General features: G+C 44.6%; 1 protein-coding gene and 1 long non-coding RNA gene across 2 annotated transcripts; one reads left to right on the top strand and one right to left on the bottom strand.

Annotated features, from left to right (window-relative positions):
* Positions 1–80: 80 nt before the first annotated feature.
* On the bottom strand, positions 81–10,474 carry ESX1 (ESX homeobox 1; the record flags this gene model as incomplete). The annotated part of the gene is made up of 4 exons (XM_052673578.1): positions 81–4,009; positions 4,892–5,178; positions 10,211–10,256; positions 10,335–10,474. Coding segments are annotated over 4 exons (690 nt in total), but the record flags the coding sequence as incomplete, so codon positions are not given.
* Positions 10,475–10,536: 62 nt separating this feature from the next.
* On the top strand, positions 10,537–15,761 carry LOC128075963 (uncharacterized). Its single transcript, XR_008204171.1, has 3 exons — positions 10,537–10,675; positions 13,399–14,762; positions 15,695–15,761. It is a non-coding gene; the product is annotated as an uncharacterized LOC128075963 (long non-coding RNA).
* The last annotated feature ends 8,319 nt before the right edge of the window (positions 15,762–24,080 follow it).

The raw sequence follows: 24,080 nt of genomic DNA, 5'->3' as shown, positions 1-24,080 counted from the left end.
GCCTTTCTTTTGTCTTTTCTTCAAACACCTGGCCTATTCTTCTTCCCCCCCCCCAATTGCTCTTTCTTTGTAGGCGAGGTTCTGATGATATTATGCTGCTGGAAATACAGAAATCTACCCAACATCCAATGCTATGAATGTGGAGCAGAGAAGAAAAAAAAAAGAAAACTAAACAAAACTCACAATTGAGCCAAACGTGCAAACTGCAATAGAAATATTTTTGAGTGCTTCATGAAGAGATATCAGTATCCTGCAGAATCTTCCCACAAAGCAACTCAACAAACTCTGACATGGGGAGTAATGTCAAGAGGTTTAATTCAGCCACAGTTTTTCTCACAGTGGGCTAAAGCCTGTAGAAAGGGAGCAGAGGGCCGGCAGTGCGCTTGGATCTACTGTGCTGCTTTGAAAATCCTCCCCCAGATTTTTGCTTTCAGGAAAATCAGACAAACCCAATAATAATAATAATAATAGAAGCGGGGCTCCAGGCCTGCTTCAGCAGAAGCCTGTGCCAGGAGGCTGTGTTGATGTCACACAGAGAAGAATTAGGCTGCAATCCTGGCAAAAATTCTGCAGTCTTAATCCAGATCAGTGCAGGCTTTGCCTAAATTGCAGTGGATTTGTTATCCCATAAGGCAGAATGAAGTGTCTGGAAATAACGGTGCGTGAGAAGCTCTCTGTAAAATTACAGGCCTGGTTCTACTGGGAAAAGGCAGGAAAGCAAATGCTCCTGCTTGGTCTGTTTAAGTGTTGAGCCACGTGTCACTGTGAAGCAAGACCAAAGGTGTTCCAGTGAAATTCCCCCCAGCGTTTCTTAAATGTCATTTTAATGCTATATTCGCAGTAAATTTTAGTTGTACCTTTCTACTTACATTCAAAATGGAGAGATGTTTCTGAAGAAGGAATCCTTCCTCTTGGTGAGATAGTTTGTTAAAAATAGCAGTAGCTAACACAAAATGCTTGTTGAATTTTGGATACAGGTGCGCTTTGATTCTTAGAATGATTTCAGTGTTGTCCTGCCTGTTTGTTTTCATAATGCCATTAGCTTTCACAGCTGGATTTTCAATTCACGTGAAATAATGGAAATTTCTTGGAAGGACTCGCAGCAGAAAACATGAGATCAGGTTAAAGAAAATGTCTCTGTGTTTCAAACTAAACCCAGGTGAAGCATTGGCAAGCTGCGTTCTCTGCTAATGCCTGCTGACACCATCTTCCACCCAAACGGCTCAAGAATGCAGCGCTGCAGTAGGAGAGGAGAGCGTCTTAGAGGAAGGGTGCCTTCCTATAGGAAGAATCTGTAAAGAACAGCATCAAATCAGCCTGGCAGGGGAACCAACCCTGCTATCCAACCCCATCGTTTCCAGAGAGGGGTCTGTGGCATTTCTAAAAGTGGCTGTAACTACGTAATGGTAGGTCTGAGTCTGCTGTGAGCTTAGTGCAAGAAAGCATGCAAACTGCTGTCTCTTAAATCATTTGTGCCCATAGCTATTAGAAGAACTTTGATAGATAAGTTACCTCAGAACGTAACTGCTGCAACTACAGGAATTTCGCCTTGTGAATTTATTATTATTTTTTTTTAGGTGAAATACTGTTGGCCCTGTAGTCAATGATAAAGTTTGTGATGAGTGCAAAGGACAGCCTTCAGCAGCTGTTTTTCATGTGCTGCTTCTAGTGAATTTGTCTAGAAATGTAATTTGGCAAAAATAGCTAGGTTTTATTTTTATTGCAAATGGCTCACAGTGAATGCAAGACAGTTCTGCTTCTTTAAATGAAATAATGGCACAGTCTGCTGTCCTGTAGAGCCTCCTCATGTTGCAAGAATGACACTGGCAAGGAAAAAAGATATACAAATATGGACTGTGTAATGAGTTTTCAAACCATTGACCCATCTGAAAGGTTAATGTGGAGCAAACCCATTGCTCGAGTGGGTCCTGTGTTGTGCTGCCAGTTGGCAGCCTGGGCAAAGGGAGTGGTTTGGCAGAAGCGAGTGGCTGTTGTGAAAGAAAACAAAACTTGTGAGTGTCGTGGTTATGTCACTGTCCAAGCTTAGTCCTGCTCGTCAGGCTCAGCAACAGCAGTGTACTCTGGATAGAAAGCTTGCTTTTCCTAACAGTAAAATACCAGTGCCTCCTCCCAGCGAGAACCACAATGAGATTTGTGAATCCAGAAATACTTGCAGTTGCTTACAGCTCAAGGGTAATCAAAGCAATTAGTAGTTCAGAGGAAATGAAAAATGGATCTGCCTGATGCAGCCAACTGTGTTTAGGTCTGTGAGCGAGAAGGACAAACTCAGGGAAGTATAAAGCAGCAGCAGTTAGGTATCTGGAGCTCTGCACTCAAACTGCAGCCTAGAAAGCATCTTTGATAGCTTCAAGAGTAGTCCCAGAGTTGCTGTGAGAAAGAAGTTCTAAAGAGTACAAAATATTTCCTCTGAATTTAGCATTTGTGAATGGTTTTTAGGAACCAGACAGTGTCAATGGAAGTGTTCCACGTTGTTCCATCAACCCACAGAAATGGAGCTTGCTAGGACTGCTGCTGCAGATGCAGGCAAGGTAACCTGCAGGTGTCCTCAGCTGTTGGCCTTTCTGATGTGATTGCTAAGCAACAATTAGCACTTACATAACTACCATTTGCACTGTCATGATGGTTTAATCAGTCCTCACAACAGCCCTGTGAGGTAGGCAAGTAAGCTGCAAAATGAGGATGCTTATCTTTGCTTTACACGAACCAGACCAAAAGACAGGATTGCTGTTCTCAGTCCCATTTCACAGATGGGGAGGTTCAGCAGAAAACTCTGAAATGACTTGTCTGAGGCCAGAAAATGAGTTCAGGATTTTGCTGAGTTGCAGATGTCTGGTCAGTAGGGCTTCTGTTTATACCTATGCTAGAATCAGTTTGAGGAAGAATTTAACATTTCACGTTTAGTTTTCACTTGAATTCTCAATCTACTCAAGGCATGAGACATGGGAATGCACAAGTAACCTGTTAACTTAGTGGTCTGTTAATATCTGCCACTAGGCATGCTAGAGTATTTAGTAAACTCATATTTACAGTATTAGCTATTTACTGATATGTAGAAATGCACATAGAGAACTACACAGCATTTACTGCACGTTAACAGCCTATTTTCACAGGACAGTTTTCATACACAAAGGATTTTTTTAATTATTAACCACTGCCACTGGACATAAACGTTTTTAATGTTTAAAACAAGATATGCTTTATACAAACCTGGTTCTGAATCAAAAGCCTATGTTGAAAATACTCGACAGCTCCTTCCTGCTAAGCCTAACATGCGAGATTTCACTGGCGTCTGCACTTCAACGTGAAGCATGGTTTCAAAGTCAAGAACATACTATGTACCAGTTCTTACGTACTGTATGTAAGAGTTCCTCCTGAGAAACGAGTTAAGAATCACTTCTACGACTGAAGTTATTCCTACAAAGAATTCTGAATCCTTGAACCAGCATCCAGTCACTTCGGGGATTTCACAGCTTCAGTTTCATGTCAGCCTGAGTTACAAAGATGAGACAGCTCCTGTGATTTTTTTTTTTCCTTTACTGTCCGAAATTGTAGGTAGAAATGATGACAGAAGTCAACTTGCTGCATGATTTCACACTGTGATGAAGAAAAACAACTTTTAGCAAGGTTATTTCCTTGTTGCCCATTCCATTTTGTCCATTACAGGTGGAGGGAGTGCAGCTGGGTGCGTGTGTTTTTCTTTTTTAAACGTCTCTAACAGGCGCTGCTTGGAGAAAGCATTTCCTTCTGTGGCTGTAGCCTGCGGGTGAGCTCCTAACAGAGTTCTTTGTTGGTATTTGAGACGAGGTTTAATTGAGGGATTTGTGCTGAGTGTTCCTTCGCTTTGAGCCTCAGCGCTGCGATGCTTGATGTTTTCCTTTCAACTGCTGCTGGATCAGCGAAGACAGTGAGAGCGGGGTCTGATGGGGGGCCGGGGGCTTTCATGAGCACTGAAGCTGTTGTCATGAGAGGATTTAAAGCACTGAGAAACCTGTATTTGAAAGAAGTCAATATTATCCAAACTAAGAAGCGTTTTGCAGAACAAGTATCTGTAATGGATTGCAGGCAAAAAAAAAAAAAAAAAAAGACAAAATAATACTAGAAAATAATTTGCTATAATTTCCACTTTCTTCCAAATGTACATTTTGTTTTGCAGGATATATTTTAGCTTTATTTTGCAGCAAAGCCTCTTGCTTTTAAACCAACAAACACTTCTAATTGAAATAAGGCAGCTGATCGGATACGGCACGCAGGTACCTTGAATACTGACCTGACCTTAAATCCTTTCTGAACAAACCTGGGATGCTGGAGATCAGCCTGCTCTGTGAAAACAGCAAAATATCCCGCAGGAAGACCAACGTATGTAGCTGTTTATGCAGCCAGTTTGTTCAGAGAAGTTGTTTCATGTGAAACGCAGCATTTGTGCGTGGCAGAAAGCTCTGCCTGCTGCTGTGGAACTACGGCATAGGCTGTAGCTTAGCAGGAGAGCACAGCCTTTTACGTTTGTGTGTATAATACATGCAGATGCACACACAACATGCCTTTTCGTATCCTAAGGACTGCCTCCTGACATCCTGCAAATAAAGGACTAAGACTTGCTGACACATCTTTATGGTGCATAACCTGGGTCGGCGTGCAAGGTAACATCTCACAGCTGTTATTCAAACTGCAGTTGTGAGTTAAGTTTTCACTAACGTGACTTAAAACTAAATCTTGTTTTTTCTCAAATCATGTGATCCCACACAGGAACACCAGTCCTGTTTTAGTGAACCTATTTCTCTGAGAGCACATTCATTGGAGAACGTGTGAGTATCAAACTAACACACAATATTTTTAAACACTTAGAGATTTTGGGGGAAAAAATGCTTGATACCTTCCAAAGTGCGGATTTAAAATGGGATTTCTGAAGAGAGAAGTCCAGGTAAGGCTACTGAGGCCAAATGGCCCTAAGGTTGAAGAAGTAAAGGCCGGAGACACAGATGGCACAGCCAGTGTTGAGAAAGGCATCGACCTCCATGTGTGATCGAGGATGGGGGAATGGCTGAGCGGAACGTCCAGAACCAGTCCAAGTGGGTGCGTTAAGGAGATTCCTGGAACAGTCCCCAGAATTTCAGTTTTTTCACGTTTCCTCCACTTTGCCCTTCTATTTTGGAACCAGACCTTGAAAAAGAAATGATAAAGGCATTAGCTGAACTTGTTCTGGAGTTCATCTTCTGGCTACTACTGCATGCAGCGACAGAGATGGCAAAATATTTGTTAAGCTAAAACACATCTCATTAAAGATCCATTCGTAAATACCTTAGTGGGTTAATTAATAAATAAATTGGTTATAAACAGATTTGATTTCTCTAGCTCTGACTGAGTGGTTCCATGCAGTTTCAAGTCACGGTAATATATAAACCTATCACCTGTGAACCTGGGATCAGTTATTAAAATGATTATTCTTCCTAAGGTAGTTACTGCAAATTAAATTTCAACAAAGCCTTTCAAAAGGTGGCTATTTCTGCAGAGATACCTCAGAAAGCACCTTAATTGTGACTGTAAGACTAAGCAGGCCAAATAGGCGGTGTGTGCCTTTATCTTGATGACCAGGACTTCCATTTTTATATAGGAGATTAAGAAGTAAAGCTCCTGTTATCTGCTGTGAATCTAAACAGCATTTAATTATGGCAGCAATTAACAGAATTGCAGTGGAAGCCGATACAGAAGTAGAAAATCTAGCAAGTTGTATCAGAACAGGGAATCAAGCTGTTGCTAATGGAGTTTGAACTGGTGGTGGTTTTGTGCAGTAAGTTGTTGAACATGTAGCCTCTTTGAGCCTGATTAATCATTATTTTAGCCTGGTGAACATCTTTAAAGAATGCAGTCAATCCAATCTATAGATCAGAAAACTGATTTTTCTCAGTGTTATTCTTAAGCATTCACTGTGCTGACCCACGATGGTAGGAAAGAGCAGAGTGAGGAGCGTCAGCTGTAAAACAGTGGGGAGAGGGTTTTTAAAAAAATAAAAGAAAATGAAATTATAAGCATATGCTGCTGAGGTTGCACACTCAAAATCCAGATGGACTCAGCTGCTGGGGTCTTTGCATCCCCTCTGCTTTGAGGGCCACTCGAGCTGGATTCTGAACTGGATCTGGACTTGGAAGAAAGTCATTAGCCCATAAACTCATTCGTCACACTTCCGTATAATTACTGTTGAAATCCAGTGGAAGTGATCTGTGAATAATAGTTAAATGCTCTGATGGGGATAGTGTATTTAGGAGAGGATGGTAATAGCAGGAACGAGAGTTCTTGGAAAGACTGTCTTCTATCCTATATGCAATTAGGGCTCTCTGAAATTTACTTCTGATGTAAGACAAAGGTGGGCTTTAAAGATGAGGATCATTTACCCTAGTTATCTTCAGAATAAGAATCTATCAGTGCCACTTTAAAAACCCTAAAAATTGCACATTGCAGAGGTTAGCAGAGGCTAAAATAGTTATTCCTTTGGTTTTAGCTTCTGACACAGTCATTCTACATTGACAATCTATTATGAAGATCTCTGAATTTTTGTGGAACTGTGCTTTCTAGTAGTTGGATTACATTATTACTGTATTACTGCATATCTGCAATTATGTTTCAGTCAGAAAGTATTTTAAGAGATCTAGGTTTTTATTGGTGTAGCATCTGAGAATTGGGTTTTGGAGGTTCCCAGCTGTACTTCAATAATCAGAAATGGCAAATAACCATTTGCAGTGACTCATTGACCTTCAGGTGCTTGGAAGGGAAGCCCCCACAAAGCAGGGTGCTGCAGGATGCTGTGGCTTTGCTGTCCTGACGCTGATGTTCCTACACACGTCAATGATATCTACACTTGCTGTGGGGCTCTCCAGAGTCAGATGAAGAATTACTGCTATGGTCCTTCCATTGCACGTATTTTATTGCCTTCACACTGGGGAATTGCTGTCCTCCTGGAGGAGCAATTTGTACTGCTCAGGTTAGATGTGTAAATGTACAGGCAGTTGGCAGCAGGTGGTGCCAGAAATGAGCTTAATCACTGCCAACAGATTACTGCTTAAAAGTAATGTAAAGTCATCTTATATTTGTAACTGCATTTCCAAAATTTTTTAAGTGGAGCCTAGCTGAGGTTTTACGGATCACAGATTCCAAGCATTTTCTGTTAGAATAATCTAATTATAAAGGCGGTGCACTCTGCAATGCTGCACACGTGCAAATGAATCCTTTCCTAAAAAAGAAATAATGTGCTGCAAAGGCCTTCCTTTCCTTACTAAATCTTAGCGTTGTTCTTCAGTCTCTTCGTAAAGAAGATGAAAAGTGGGCTTTTCTGCTGCTTCTGTCCTAAAGCAAATCCATGTGATGACTCAAACTTACGATTACAGACGGTTTGGAGTTTACAACTAAACTTACGTAGTCATCTCTCAGACTTTTTATTCACTGAAGGGGAAGGAAATATAGTACAGATATCTGGTAATTACCTTCAGGAAAAAAGCTGGCTTTCAGCTTCTTGCTGGTATGTATTCATCAACTCAAGTGATAAAAGGGGCACAGACACACCTCGTACACAGTGTGCATGTCATGGCCGTTATCATTCACATCAGTCATCTTGAAGCAGTTCTCCTTTGCTTCTTTTAAAAGGCTTAACTTGCCTTTATTTTCATAGATATCTGAAGTGCCAAGCGAAATGTAAGAGAAACTGCTGTGCTGGTCTTGAGACCTTTATAGTATGAGTGCAATAGCAGCGGAACAAATACTTTGGGGAAAAAAAATGCATCACTTAAGTATTTGAGTAATTCTCAAATCTCAAAGAAAGATGAGTTTTGAACATCTTCAAATTGTACAAAAAACCACCCAAATCATTTTGCAATTACTAGAATTGCACGTATGTGACAAAAGAAACATTTCCTTTCAAAAGGAAAGGTAAGCATGTAAAATGTGATGGCTTTCTTGTTGTAATTTCCTTTAAAAATGTATCATATTTAATCGATGTAATACCTTGCAGGGATTAAAAAGCCCTCCAGAGGTGACTGAACGTGCTGTGTTTCTGCAGTACCCAAATGCAGGATCCTAATCAAGAAAATACAGCCAGGGTACTTTGAACAGTGGCACACGTAAGCTCATGTTTGGACACTGATCTAGTTTACAGAACTAAAACACCCAAGTAATGCTTCAGTCTACATGTGAAGAAAACAAAACATTCCTTTCACCTTTTCTTATTTTCTTCCCCTAGCAGCAATACGAATTGTGAGCTGAATGGTAAGAACAGATATGAGTAGGACTGAGGAGCTTCCCAACACAGGCTGTTGAGATTACAGAAATGTTTTGCAGACTTTCACCCCACTCCTTTTCCAAGGTAAGAAGGGATGCAAAGATGCTTGCTGCTATCTCTTCCCTTCCTCTGTAGAAGCAAATAATGGGGGCTGGGGGGCTGATCTCTTTGAAGCGATGCTGAAATGAGAATATATTAATAGGTATTTTTCTTCCTTATTTGTTCATTTTCATAAAAGACTCAAAGATGCAAGAGTAAAGGACAGCACAGCGGCTTGTGCCCATTTCAGCTAGCTAACAGAGGAGTATCCCCAAAGAAACAGACCCCGGTTTAAAAACGTTGAGGTGAAGAACTGGTCTGATTGCATTTAATAAGATTAGTTTCCTGAAGTTACACTAGAATAAATTAACAGTAATGGTACATCACTGTCTCTATTCATCCTCTTACCTCCAGGCTTAGTTGTCTTCTGTCTACCACAGGACAAGAACGCCTGCACAAAGCAGAAGCACTGTGCCCTGCAAGTTCACCCTGTGCTGACTGGGTGCTTGTGCCCAGGAGACTTGTTAGGATCTGAATCAGACAAGGAGTTTGTAGGTACAGGGAACAGCTCTCTGACATCCCTTCTAACATCAACTGTGGTATGTTCCTTGTGAGTGCCATTCTGACTCCATCAAACCTACCATTTCCATGTCTTTTAGATGAGTCATTAGGAGGTGAGTTCCTCTTTGCCATCTACCACTGTGCCATTCCTTCACCAGTCAAACGGACTACAGAGTGAGCGCCTTACGGAGCAGCTGTGACAGTGACAGGGAAAGCTTTCCCACCCGTGTCCTTTCTGTCTGTGGATGCCGCATGTCAGTGCCAGATATTGGGGTATTTCACTGCCTGGAACTTTTAGTGATTAGTGGTAGGAGGGGGAAAAGCACACTGTTTCCTCCAAGTCCACATCACAGACACTAATAGCATATCCAAGTATTGTCAGATGAGTGATCTGTGAAGTGCTGTTAATACTTTTAAGGTACATGTTAAAATAAAAAGCTAAAACAAAAAAGAGAGAGAGAGAGAGAAATGGAACCCTACAGATGTCAGCAAGCACTGCATGCGCAGTGATTTAAGCAATGACAAGATATATAAGCATTGGTGGTATCAAAGCTAAGTGGCAGTAAGCAGGGCTGTCACCCAGTTCTCAGTGCTTCAGGAATAAAGCCATAGCCAGGGCTGTGCTGGAAGAGGAGCTCGCTCATTATCTGATACACCACCCAAGCCAAGTGCAGTGCAGTTTCAGTTTTGAGCGTGAAACTACTTTGCAACTCTTCAGTGTCTGAAACGTATTCAAGAAGAAAAAGCAAACCAAAGCACCTCGCTTTTGCGTTAAAAGGGTCTTCTACCTTATGCTAGTCATTAACCTGAATGAGCTACTTCTCAAAAAAGTTCTAGATGTGAGTGCTTTGGTCGGGGAAATGTGCTGAGGTGTTTGTGGGCTGCCACGGCTGGCCTCTGTATGTCTTATTTTCTACGGGTGTTCTTCTGCACGGCTCAGCTCGGCTATAACCCCCCCCCCCCAGCCCCCCTCTTTGCTACCTGAATGCTACAGTAACCCCGTACTTGTTGTGAAGGATAATTCAGCAGCGTGATGCGGTTTTTTTTTGAGCTAAGCTGGAACGCGAGAACGGTGCGAGTTACTCAACACCTCGCCCGACGGCGCCCTCGCTTTACAGCGCTCTCGTAACCTTAAAGCTCGGGAAGACAGTACCTGCTTTGGAGCCCCGGCGGTGAACGCGAGGCGGAGCGCGGTGTGGGACGCTGCCAGGACGCCGTCCGTGTCCCCGCTGCGGGATCGCGCCCGCGTCTCCATCCTCCGGGAGCCGGGAGGACGGCGCGGCTGCCCCCAACCCCGCGCCCCGCGTCCCCGTGGCCGCCACCCACCTGCACGCGGGCCTCCGTCAGCTCCAGGCGCAGAGCCAGCTCCTCCCTGCGGGGCAGCGCACCGTTAGCCGCCGCACCGCCCCGGAGATCCGCGGCCCTCCGCCCGGCCCGCCCGCGCCGCTACCTGGTGAACACGTCGGGGTAGTGCGACTTGCGGAAGGCGCGCTCCAGCTCCTCCAGCTGGAAGGTGCTGAAGGTGGTTCGGTACCGCCGCTGCTTCCTCTTCAGCGCCGCCGGCGCCTCGCCGCTCCCCGCCGCCTCGCCGCGCGGCCTCCCGCTTCGCTCGGACGCCGCCGGTTCCTCCGCGGGGTCGGGCCGCGCCGGGCGCTCCTCGCCTGCGGGGAGAGAAGCGGGCGGTGAGAGCGGCGGGACGGCTTCGTCGGGACCGCTCCGTCGCCCCGCCGTCCCTCACCGTGCCGTCCCGCCGCGGGGCCGCGGCCCAGGATGCCGTCGATGAAGTAGGAGGTGAGGAGGTGCAGCGCCGGCGGGGCGGCGGGGGCCGCGCTCTGCATGGCGGCGGGCGGGCGGCGGGGCGGCCCCGCGCTGGGTTTTATCGGCGCGGGCAGCGCCCGGCTCCGCGCCCCGGCATTAGCATTTCATTAGCGCGCTGTCGTCAAGGCCGGGGGTGGGACGCGCCGGGCACCGGGCGGGCGGAGAGCCGCACGGCCCTTCTTCGGGTCCCCGCGGGGTGCGCGGCGCCGTGCCGGTGCCCCCGGGCTGCGGAACGGCGGGACGGCGGCCGTGCGGGCTGGAGGGGGGCGAGGGGAGGCGGCTCCGCTCCGCAAAGGGAGGGCGGATGTCGGAGTTTGGCTCCGTCGTTTCTGCTGAACTTCAGCGCGCTGAATTCAGCATTCGGAAAGTGCCGCGTGCCGCCAGGTGCTGGGAGAGCGCGCAAAAGCATGCGAGGGATCTTGTGTTTCAAGTTAGCTGTTAGCGCGTAGGGCCTCCGAAAGGAGGACGCTGTTTCCGCAGAGGCTCTGTGCTCTTGCTGCGGTGCGCAGCTGGACAGCAACATAAATTGGTGACACGCTCCCGAGGTCGAGGTTTTGGAGGATGAGAATAAAGTGCAGTCCCTAGGGACTTCAGGGAATGTAGCAAAACAGGGATTGAAAAAAATCGAATCTAAAAATCAGTGGCTGAAAGTTGAAGCCGCACAAACTTGTTAGAAACGAAGCATAGATGTTAAACCAACCCTTGGGTGTCATTGCTGGTGGGTTCTAGGTTCCCTATCTCTGGAAAGCTGTCGATGGGGAGATGCTTCCCGAGTTTGTGACCCACACGAGTGACTGAGTCAGCTCTTGGTTCCGCCTGGCTTCATAGCCCGCAAACACACACCTTGCTCTGTTGCCCCTCTGTTCTCTCACCTCTCTGGGGCTGTGTGTGTGCTTTAGCTCTGCTGTCTGACAGAGCACCTTGCTGTCACAGTGCTCTACTGCTCTACTCTGCCGCTGAGTTCTTCATTGGGGCAGCTCTCAGCTTCATTTTTTTGCTGCAAAAATTGTGTCTGGCCTGAAGCAGTGAGCCTGTTCTTGCAGCGCCCTCATGAGAAGCTGTGGGAAAGCTCTTACAGCACTTAGTGATGCCTACTCTTGGAAACATGCTTTTCTGAAAGATGGCTACCACTTGATTAAAGCTGTAGCAATTTCCAGAACTTGTGTCTGCAGTGTCACATTGGAAAAGAGCTTGGGGGTGCTGGTGGATGGCAGCTGGAATGAGCAGCACTGTGCCCTCACAGCCCAGAAAGCCAACCGGATCCTGGGAGCATCCAAAGCAGCACAGCCAGCAGGGCGAGGAGGGGATCTGCCCTTCTGCTCCGTGCTGTGAGACCTCACCTGGAGCGCTGCGTCCAGATGGGGAGTGCTCAGCACAGGAGAGACACGGAGCTGTTGGAGCATCCAGAGGAGGGCACAAAAACGATGTGAGGGATGGAACACCTCCCTGCGAGGACAGGCTGAGAGCTGGGCTGTGCAGCACGGAGAAGGAAGGCTGTGGGGAGAGCTGAGAGTGGCCTGTGGGTATCTAGGGGGACTGTGAGATGGAAGGGAACAGATTATTGAGCAGGGTCTGCTGTGACAGGACCAGGGCAGGCGATTTTAGAATAAAAGAAGGGAGATTTGGATTGGATACAAGGAAAAACTCTTTTATGTTAAGGGTGATGAGGCTCTGGCACAGGTTGCCTGGTGAGGTGGTGGTACTTCATCCCTGGAGAGACCCAAGTCAGGCTGGACCAGGCTCTGAGCACCTGACGGCTGTGGGTGTCCCTGTTCAGTGCAGGGAGTTGCACCACATGATCTATAAAGGTCTCTTCCAACACAAACTGTTCTATGATTCCAGCAAGCTGGATGAAGCTCTGAGCAGCAGGGCTTGCAAATGGAGCTGTTTGGCTTCTGGTTTGTTCTGGGCAAGTGTGGTGCTGGCTGTCCTGGAGGGAAGTCACAGAGCAATTTCATGGGAGTAAGTTCCGAAGGGAGCTCAGCAGGAGAGAGGTCGTGCAGCTGAATTCCTGAGACCCCGCATGAGGCTGTTGCTTTCAACTGAGGCTGTTTCAGAAGTGTGGAGTGTGGAACTCATCTTTCCTTTTTGAGAAGTGCGTGAAAAGCACAAGTTCCATCAGTAGCCTCATGGAGGGGCAGAGGGATAGAAACTTGTACCTCTTAGAATGGGGAGAGAAACCTTCAGTCTGACTGCCACAAGTTCATCAGACACTCTAAAGGAGAACAGCATACCTGGATTACAGACAAAGGCTTCTCTGCATGAATTGCCTGGCTGGTGTGGGCTGAGGGAAGCTAACACTGTTTGACACAGGAGAGCTTATGTTAAAAGTTTTCTTTTTCCATACAGATTAAACAAAATGAAGTACTGAATTTCTGCATGTTCTTGTGCAATTATGTTTCCTTTGGTTTTAGTGACTGTGCCATAAATTTGTTCCACTAGTAAGTTACCAGGATGTGTGTGCTATACGTGGTAGAAGTACTGTGTATCTGTACTTTTTTCCTAATGCGCTCCCTTATACTTCAGTGAACTACAGAACTGCCTGTGTTTCAGTGTTTGCAACTGTGTTTTTTTAGCAGCTTTTAGATTTGTGTGTTGAAGACCTTATCTGTGCTAGAAGGCTTAGGTCCTCTTTCATGTTGGAAAGAACACTGGTTGTATAAAAATGTCTATAATAGGATATCTTTCCGTTTCAGGAAACAGAATTTGAGCTATTGAATTTCTTCTGGCCTCAAGAATATCTGTCAGAACCTCACTGAGGAATGTGTTATGTGCACAACACCTGCATCACCCTCCTTCCCTGCATGTTATCTGCACACATCTCTTTGCCCAGAGAGAAGATCCTGAATCTTGGAGACCAGATAGTGGAACCCCAGTGAGATCTCCCAAAGCCAAGAGCAACAGTGTGTTTTCCTGCAACTTTGTTCAACTAACCAAATCCAAGAATACACAAAACAGCAGATAAAGCCCCATTATTTCCTTGCTAGTTTAGCAACAGCCATCCAATGCAGGCTGATTTTTGTGAGAAGTATTTTTCTCAGCAGAGCTCTTTACCAGAAAGCTGTTTTTCTTCCTACAGATGTGTTTTTCTAGTGCTTTCTCTTTTGAAATTGAGGTAAAAATAGTATTTGTCACTAATGGCTGGATGAGGCAGTTAGTCCTATTTTGAGTTTTTGCACATCGCTACAAGGTGCTTCATTCAATTAGGTTGGTTTTCTAGCATTCCCTGTTTACGATTAGGTGAATCATACTATTCCTGGAACCTTTCAAGGATGGATATATTTTAGCCTTTATTTCTCAGATACAATTGAATCTTCCTTTTCTGTTTGGATATTTGAGGATTCTTCAGGCAAATCCCATTTATCCTGCTGATTAGACTTCTGACGTAGTATCTTGTATTTCTGTTGTGTCTTCTTGTGAGCTGGAGAGCCTGTTTCATACTTGCTGCCCAATGCCATTGAAAAATGCCCATAGAAAGAGTGATCTAAGCGATATTTTCATAGTTTTGTGTTTAACCAACCTTGCTGCTACTGCTTTCTTGCTTTTGTTTGGCTCCCAAAGTAAAATGTGAGAGATAAATTACGACTTTTCCTTTTTTGAAAGTGTTGGAAAGATGAAAGGCAGCGTATGTGTGTGTTTGGAGATGACGGTGGGGTTGGAACTTTGAGAGGCTCTCGATACTTGCTGTATTTGAAACGTTTCTTGGTTTGTTTTAAGAACACATCATGAGTGCCAGCATTCTTTATTGAACCTCATAAAAATGTGGCCTTGTATTTAAAGATTAATACTTAGATTTGTAAAGCAAAGCCTGTCCATAATCACATTACAAGAAAATTATGAGATGGAATACTTGACAGGGTTAACAGGAGAATCTTCCTGAATGTCCAAGGAGTTTGTTTACCAGCTTAGCAGAGATCTTCAGTGGCTTGAAGATGATGACCGCCTCCTTAGATACTTCAGTGCAGAACTTGGATGAAGGAGAAGCCTGACAAGAGCTCTGGATCAACTTGATGCCTTAGCAACTAGATCCTGAAGGACGCTGAGCATCTTTAATGCCAAGGTACCTCTCCATATTGTTTCATATTCTTATTAGTTGAATTGATGTTTCATTATGTTTGTTTTGCACAGCTTTCTGAATTGGAAGGTCAGCACTTCTTCGTTTTGTGGGTTTACATCTAGGTTATGTGGCAATCCTGCAAATACTGGAGAAATGGGAGACTGAACTTAGACAGAGCCCTGCTTGGCTTAGCTACATTGCCTGAAGTCAACTGATACCTCTTACACCAGCAGTGCTTGAGTGCAGTAATTCTTTTGTAATAGAATCACAGTATGCTGGTTTCCCATTTCACTTAATAACTTCTGAAAATAATGTAAGTGCTTTTTGCTGATGAGGCACACCTGACTGCTTGGAAAAAGATGCATGCAGTGCAAGGCAAATCTGCTTCCCATTCTGTGCTGCATATTCAAGAGCACAGTAAAATATTGGTTGGAAAACAAATGGTAATTGTGGTTCTTCTGGCTCCCTCTAGAGAAGTCATTGTGTTGGGATGATGAACACCGTTGTCACCGTGTGCTTTGTGACCAACCAGCCTGGAGCAGCCTTCTGTTATGTCACCATCCATCTGAATTTTAGAGCTGTTCACTTCTCCCCCTGCGGGTTTTTCTTTTAGACAGGAAAATAAAGGGAGCTTCAGTCTTCTCTTTGAGTATTTGGTTCTTGACGGGGATTGTTCATGAAGGGCTGGCATGCAAGAAGTTGTAAGAGGTTCCTTTTGAAATTACATGATAAAGTATTGTGAGAGAGAGCTTGAACAACCTAGATGTAATGCACTAAGTGTTCTTCCAGCAGCTGGCATAACGGACTATTTCTCAAACCCTGTAGGTTAGTAGTGAAGATAAAAATCTGGTAGAGCTGAGGTAGGAACCACAGGTCCAAAGAAAAAATAAAAACGACTGATTTATTTTATTTGTTTTAATTTTTATTTTTATTAGGAAATGTCTTTTACCAGATGATATTCTTCAGTATTGACTGGTCCTCCAGGGTTCCTTTATTCAGGTAAGGAATGGATCCTCAATTCTTCCCAAGCATGGCAGTGCTATGACTAGTTCAACTCACTTGCATGTTTGCAAACAGGGACCAAAGCACAACCCCTCAGAGAACGTGAGCTGTCTGGTAAGGTGGAAAGGCTCTTACACAAACTGTTTTGTTTCTGTGCCTCTTCCACAGCTGGGGCATTACTGCTTCATCCTTTCTCTCTATGGCAGCTTTGCTGACATTTCACATGGGGAAGCAATGCGTGAAGGGAGGGAATGATACTGGAAAGGTGCTGTGGTAGTCTGGCCATGTGAAGTGCTGCCTGTGCTCTGCCTTGCTGGGTGAACTGTTAGAATGTCCCTTTAAGGGCACTGACTTTATAACATATGAAAGATGTTCTAGTAGGCATAACTGTGGAAACCCATAGTGTGTGTGCGTCCATTATTTGGTCAAAAACTAAGCAAAGCAGACTGTCAGTAGCTAAAAGTCTGGAGAAGTGAGCGTATTTACTTGTGTGCATACTGCTCTATTTGCAGCTATTCCTTATCTGCCAGGGATTTTCCTGTATTCAGCTGCAGTGAGACCTTTGCACTGTTTTGTGCATTGCTTCTCTGTCTGATTCTTGCTTTTTGAACCAGCTTTAAGGAAAAGGATGAAGAGTCTTTCATTTCCTCACTGAGTGATTTGGGGACTCCCTCTACTGGATTTGTTGGAGTACTGAGCCCGACTGAGCTCTGGGCTATCCCATGCCTGTCTGATCATGGAAGCTTGGCTTCTAGCTGGTAATAGTGCAGATGCAAAGCAATTTGGGTCTGATATGTATTGGCCTGCTAGCAGGTCATGCTGTTACAAAGTGAATTTTTAAGAGAAAACGACCCAGTGGCTGATTGAGTTGAGCAAAGCCCTCATGCACATGTTTGAAGTTAGTTTTATCTGGCAAAGCTGGATAACTACAGCATCTCACCTTATCCAGGAGGAATGTGTGATGCAGAGGGCTTTACTTTCTTCACTTCCTCTCAAAAATCATCTACTTATAGTCCATCTTTACCCAACAGTGTGTGAGGATATTTAAGATGCTGTGTCTAATACTTGTGTTAAAAATGGCAATTAAAACTCCTATAAGATGAAAAGTCAATAGGCCTGAACATCTGTGTGAGTACTCTGCTGTAATGGGATTTTAGCATTTAATGGAAGTGCTGGCAACAACCTTTAACTGTCTGGGCTTGAGATTCCTTTCTCCATTGTAACTGTGCACTTCCATAACACTACAGATAAAGAGTTTGGATGGTTTGAATGTTGAGAAAAGGAATGAGCAATACACGAACTGTACAAATGAGAAACAAGCTGTACAAAGATCTTGTTCATTATTTGGGGCCGTGTTTCTACTGAAGCAGCAACGGTGGTTCAGAAGGATGTTGTAGAGACCTGATTTCAGGGTCGGGTTATTTACTGAGAATCTGCAGTACGTGGCAGTTAAAAGCAGTCTGTGCTGCTGGAAGCATCTCATTTTTCCCACTTCCATGTGTATACTCAGTACAGTTAGAAATACTCACCAGATGTGGGTCTTTTTTGGATGGATGTGAGACAGCACATTCTCAAACCAAAGAACGGTCCCTTGTAGCTGCCTGATGACCTGTGTGCTGTGTAAAAGCATTACAAACTCTCCCTGTGACCGAGTTTGGGCTTGATGACAATGTCTTGTGAACCTCTGGGAATGCAAAGTGAACTCGTTGCTCCCTCTCGTGGTATGCGTAAGAATAATAAAAAGGCAGTTCTAGGAAAAGCTGCCCATATTGCTGAGCAAATGTACATTTTTTTTTTTTATCTTAGCGTGTTGTGATCAAATTAAAATGAGAACTTTGAAATCAGCTCAAATGGAATGAAAGTAAAGGGTTTGGTGAGATCAGAACACAGCCCAAAGCAAGTAGCTCTGTCAAGGAAGCCTAAATGGTACATCGTCCTCTGCCTTTTAGACAGCCAGGGAATGCAGAAGGATGAAATACGGTTATATATATGCTTTTTTTGTTTTTTTTTTTTTTTTTTTTCTTACAGGAGAAACAACAGCCTAAGGCTATTTGTGTAGTGCTACCTACGTTTTTTTTGGTACCCTTAATCTGCTTGATATATTTTTTACCATCATGTGTTCTCAAGTCTTTTGCAGTTTTGTAATTCAGTAGTAGGCAGTGCATTCATTCTGTGTCTTATTGGCTTTCTCAGCTTTTGAGCATACAGAACATTTAGATAGAAACCTGAAGATCCTTCCTCAGAGATGGAAATTATGTGAATTCCTACCCCCAAAATGAGAACGGGATTAGCAGGACTCCAGGTTGCTGTATGCTGTGTGAAGATGTTTCTTGGACTTCTAATATCGTATTTGCCAATGTTCTGCTGGAAATGTTTGTGCACTTAGAGAATAATTTTTCATGTGTGTCTTTATGGTGGATGTCATATAGGATGTCATCTGTGGCACCAGGAGCTTGATTTGATGAGGACTTCTTTCGTGGTGCATAGTGTAAGCCTCATCTCTGTGATGGGCTGAGAGGTTACTGCATGCAAGTGGGAGAATCCTCCAGCATAGCCAGCTGCTTCACAGTAATGAGCAAAGCCTGATTTGAAGATACTGAGGGGCAAGTGAGGAATGTCAGAGAGCTGACCAGTTCTGTGATGGTTAAAGCTGATTGACTTATTAGAACAAGGGAGATAGGTTTAGGTCATTTATACAGAAACTGATACAATAGAGCTGTTGCCTTTTTGGCCTGAGAGTAAGTTTATGTAATCTTGTATTAAGCAGTGATGCTATCACTGCCTGCTTCTTTCACCCAATTAGAAAAGATACCTGTATTCCTGCGTGGCAGTGTAGGCCTTCTTTGAATTGCTTTAACATCAGCTGCCTGCTCTGTGGTGTTCAAACATGCAGTCTGCTTGCTGAGCACGACAGCTGCCTGTTGGGGAAGTGTTCTGGCAAGAGGCTCTGTGTGGTACTGGACTGTTTTCCATGAGTTTTCTGAGTTGCAGACTTCCCACAGCATTTTGTGAAGCAGCTTCTTCTGTCTCATATTAGAAAATTGAAATCGTCATTTGCCACTGCTGAAACAGCAGCACCTGGGTTGGTAACATCCTGCAATTCGTGTTGTGCCTTACCCTCTCAGTTGGCTTTAACTACATCCATTTAGTGTCTGCAAATTTCAGTATCATCTGTAGTCTTAAGGACAGTATGAACCACTGGTATTTACTAGGTATATTGTGATTCTGAGAATGTGATGAAAGATTTCAGTGTTAATGAAACTCTGATTTTAAGATGGTTCTCTTCGTAGTTCCAGTAAAATTTGCCTCTCGTTTCCCTTTGCAGTGGTTTGAAGAATTAGAATCTACTGCAGAGTGAGCATGTAGATATCTGTAATCTTACTGCTGACATAGGGAAAAAAAATATCCAAGGAAATCAATAGTTGCTTTATCTGGATTAGAAGCTGGGCTCTCTAAAGTGCACTCAGTGCAAGCACCAGGACTTATATTTTCAGCAAGTACAAGCTGTTGTAAAAGTGGAACATCCTTGACTGAAATCACTTTATGTCAAGCCTCAGTCAAACATGTTTTCCTGGGTGCATTTATGCAGATAGATGTCTCCTTGCTTACTTTTCCCAGTGTTGGTCATGTTGCAGGTCTACAGACGTGGAGATATGTATTTCTGTTGCTGTATTCTGTTGTTGTATTTCAGTTTTGCTTAATGATGGGACATGTCTCAAAGCTTGCACGAGTTGTACTGGTGTCTGGCAGGTCAAGCAGCCCCCTTTAGCCCTCATTGCATGGGTGATAGAAGATGGATGGTTATGCTGGGAAGTTGACTACATGGTGAAGCAGTGGGTAAAAGATTTCATGGGTGATTGGGTAACGAAACAGAATGAAAAGATACAACTAGAAAAAAATAGGAAGAAAAAAGGAAAAAAAGTGTGATGAACCTAGCCAAACCAAAGTTAAATAGGAGTCTGTGAAAAACCCATCTCAAGGGTGGGTACTAGAGATGCAAGCTGCCTGTTGACTGTTGTGGTGCAGCTGTTCCAGTGCTGGAATTGCTAACTGGAAGTTGAAGCCTATGGCACATATTTGTCAGGGTTTTTGGTTTTTTTTTCATCCTTAAACGGCCTCAATGCTGCTCGCTCTAGGCATTTAAGCTTCAGGTGTGAAAGGTACCAAATGGTTACAATATTGACCTGGAAAACCCTGAAATTACAGTAGTAACTGATAGCATGAGATCTTTTTTTGTATGATTTCTGGCTTGGAGCCGTTCAGGTTGCGTATGTGGTGTGCTGCTCCCAGTAACTACAAGGGAGTTGCTCTTTTTGCTCTCAGAAATGAAAAGCTGAGGTATTCTGATGATGAGTTATGGGACGTCTGACCAAAAAAAAAGAGTCTGTATACTGGCTCTCACTGCCTGTTTCCTTGTGAATCTTTATGTGTACTGCTCTCCTTCCTCATCCAGATGATAATATGATTTTTGTCCCAGAGTAGCCCTGTAAAATGGGAAGGTGTTGCGATTACAGACAAATGAAGCAGAGATTTATTTTTACATGAACCTGGAACATAAATATCTTTCATCCTGTTAGGCTCCTTGCTAATGGACTAAACTTGCCAGTTTGTCTCTTTATCATATTGATAGACCTGTTAAATGAAACCCTGAGAGATCAGACAATTTAGTCCTGTGGCCAGTGACAGCTTTTCACAGCAGTGATTTCTAGCTGTGTTGTACGTGCCAAATGTCCAGGCAGCTTGTGCTTATCAGCATCCATTTTACTTTTTGTTGACTTGAAGCATTAATAACCTGTCAGATTAGGTAATTAGGCTGTCTCTAGTAGCCTGGGGAAATTGTTTTTCCCTAACTGATGGTATGGGCTGTGTGGTTGTGCAGATAAGCACTTGGTCAAATGGTGATTTTTAACTTTGCTGATGAATGCAGAACAAGTGTTGAAACATGAGGGGCAATGCAGATAGCAACGCAGTCACCAGGGAAAAAATCTTGCCCCTTTCAGAGCTCTCTTCAAATAAGACCCTAATTATGGGTTTGATTCTGCAGATCTGCCGCATGTAGGAGTAGCCCTGATAATTTCAGTGCTGTGATGATTTTATAAAACATTGCTTTCTTCTGAGTTCAACTGATCCCAGACATGGGATCCTGTGTAGGAGATGTCGTTTTGCTTCTGTGAGCAAAGCTGGCTGCTATTGGTACCTGCTGCCATTTGGGGAGTCTTGGTGTGTACTGACCTTCTCTCTTTGGCACTTATGGAATCTCTTGTGTCCAGAAGTTGCTTCAGGAGTTCGCAGATGTGGGAGAGTACTGCTTATTCCATCGAAGCAGGAATTCCACTTCTTGAGTGAGTGACATTTACCTGGTTTTAGGAGCCATTTATCTTCAATGTGAAAAGGCAAAGGCTTGTGGCAGCATCCATCAAACAGACTTGCCACTTCAGTTATGTGAAGACTTTCTGTCAGAATAGACCAGAAAATGAATTTTCCTGAACAGCTGTTTGGGTTTCCCATGAATGAGGACTTACGTGCTCAGAGCTTGCTTGTTTTCACTTGAGCCAACTGATGAGTGCAAGGGTTGCAGAGGCTTCCTTATCTCCCAGTATTGTAAAGGTGAAGGAATTCTTGCCCAGAATGGCACCTGAAGAGAGAACTTGACCATATCCCCTGTCAAAAACATACCCACACCTCTGATTTGGAATGATGTTTTGGAGAGCCAGCACACAAATAGCAAATCTGCAGGTGTGGCTGTTGCTGCTGACAGATTCCCCCAAAGGACCGTGAGATGGCAGCAGCCAGATGAGCTCAGCTGCCCAGTGCTGTCAGCTCGCAGGGACACAGAGCTCTTTGCTGTGCTCGGGTGCAGGGGAGGTCTGGCAGCTGGAGTGACCAAGTGACCTCTGTACAGGTCAGTGTTATAGCAAATGTCTTGGCAGAGCAGGCTTGGCTCTGGCTCGAACCCAACTGCTTGTGCACATTTTGCACGCCGGGTAAATGGAGTGGGGCCACTGACAGATCTGTGAGTAAGTTGCCACTGCAGACACATGCCTCTGTGCCCATGGATTACCTGTGTTTGCACTTCTGTGCAGATGGGATGACAAAGATCCTGCTTTTCAATGTCAGTAAAGAAGTTTTGCTGAACCTTTGCCTGCTAAAAATAGAAGATGACTTTGAACTCTCTGCTTGTGATTTACTGTCTGAACATTTTTGGTTGTGGGCCTTGGAGACAGCTGATCTCTGGACTGCAATCCACTGGTAGTCAGTCTTATCCATCACTGAGGTGGTCTAAGCCACTGCTTGACTTATGGAAGTGGCTGGACTGAATCTGCTGAACTTTTCACTTAAAATAAGGCTGAAATCCCCTTTGCTGTGTAGTTCAGCGATTGGAATTGGACTGCAACAGTTGTGTTTTGTTTTAGGGCTGCAGTTGAATTTTCACTATTGCTTTTCATTAGTTACAGTCTTTGAGCTAACCCAACCCAAATTCAGCCCACTCTTTTGCCCCTTGTCATGACGAAGCAAGTATGTTGTGTTGCCAGCACCTCTCTGTAGCTTTCCAAGTACAACAGCACTGCTGGAAAGCTCCTTTGTCCCCTGGGTCTGACAACACAGTAGCACCGTTGCATAGAATAAGTGGGATGTCTTCCCCTTCAGATGGGAGCTCCATGTGGCCTTAGGGAGGGTTTCTTCTTCCCCTGGTTTCTCCACTTTTCCTTTTTCTTAGACATCTTCCTTCCTCTCTTGGTGCTTGTCCTGCTTTGCCCCAGCTTACCTTCTACTATGGTTCTCCTGGCCTGGAGATCTCTGGTGGGTTTGTCTGGGGCAGGATTCCCATTTTAGGGATGCCCAAAGAAGTTTATTGAAAATGTATCAGATCTCCCGTGTTTTAGTAGCACTGCCTGCCGCTGCCTGAGACCAGCACTGCCTCTGGGATGGAGAGCTGAATTTAGAGAATTCCATTGCATTTAATGAAAATGTTGAATATGATATAAGGATGCACATCAGTAAAGATCAGCTGAATTCCGCTGGCTGAATTTAAAAGCCAGAATGCACCAGCTTGGTTCTGGGTGCACCTAACATGCACAGGTCAGGACTGGCTAGGAAACTCTTCTGGGGCCATGGCCAAAGCTCAGCAGCTGCACTGGGCAAACAGCCATCAGGCACAGGGTCACAATGAAGTTCTTTACTGCTTCACTTTCAGGCTAGGCAGCTTTTCTTTCCAGAGCAGGAATGGGGCTCAGAGAAATCATGACAGGGAGAGACATGGAGGGACGGTGAGCTGAGGTCATGCTGGCTGGAGTTTGGCAGAGCTGGGCTGCACCGTAAAGAGCGCTCTGCACTCATCAGCAGCTGCTTCCTAATGCCACTGGAAGCTCTACATCGTATTGAAGCTGTGGTGGATAAGGAAAGCTTACAGTGGATTCCTCTGCTGGCTAACCCTGCGTGTTGCCTGCAGACAGGCCAAGAAAGTCTGAAGAGGAAACAGGCAAAAATACTGGTCTGGTAGAGCTCACGTGTGAATCTTAGGTAGAACTTCACAGGGCCGCGTGAGTAGCTCTTATAAAGGTGAATCTCAGAATGAGAGTGATCCCACTGAGCATTCAGCCTTCAGCCAGCCAGACACATCTGAGTCCCAAAAGCATCTGGCTGGGCTGACACATTTCCGAAACCTCTGTGCATTGCATTTGTAGGAAATTCACTTTCAGAAATCTCTGTGCATCTCAAGACGCTACACCTTATTTTCTAAGGGGACTGAGCAGGTGAGGCCTCAGTATCTGTTTAACTTGCTGCAGGAATCCAGCTGTCAAGGTCCCACAAGCCCAGTGAGTTGTGCTGGTGGAATACAAGATCGCTCTTGAATCCTCTGTAGAGTTTGCATCACCTGTAACAGATTGAGCAATGATTCAGTTCCTGAGCCCTCACTGTTCTGTACTGTAACTTAAACCACCACTGGTTCCAGCCCTGTGAATGTTCTGCACTGGGAGCTGTGTGTGGGACTGTCTGAAACAGCTGAAGATAAAAGCTTTCTTGCTGGGAATACCTGGCCCCTTCAGCTGCTGCAGCTCAGCTTGAAAGTGCTTCTGCAGCAGAGCCCTAAATTCATATCAGAAAGAAACCTGAGGTTTTAACTTGCTGTCTAGTCGTTGGTGGCCTTGTTCATTCTGCTGAGCAACTGCTCCTTACCCCATAGTGATCAGCTTCTCCAGAAGATTTCTGTTGCTAAACTTGCCAATAGAAGGTATGGCTCTTTTTCTGTAAGCAAATGAGAAGGATGTTGAAGAATGTATGAATGCAGAATGGTAGAAATGTTGCTGCCCCTTGACA

Source organism: Tympanuchus pallidicinctus, unplaced genomic scaffold (genome assembly GCF_026119805.1).
Source record: "Tympanuchus pallidicinctus isolate F22 unplaced genomic scaffold, pur_lepc_1.0 scaffold13, whole genome shotgun sequence".
Taxonomy (NCBI): domain Eukaryota; kingdom Metazoa; phylum Chordata; class Aves; order Galliformes; family Phasianidae; genus Tympanuchus; species Tympanuchus pallidicinctus.
This window is presented reverse-complemented; position numbering and strand designations above follow the sequence as displayed.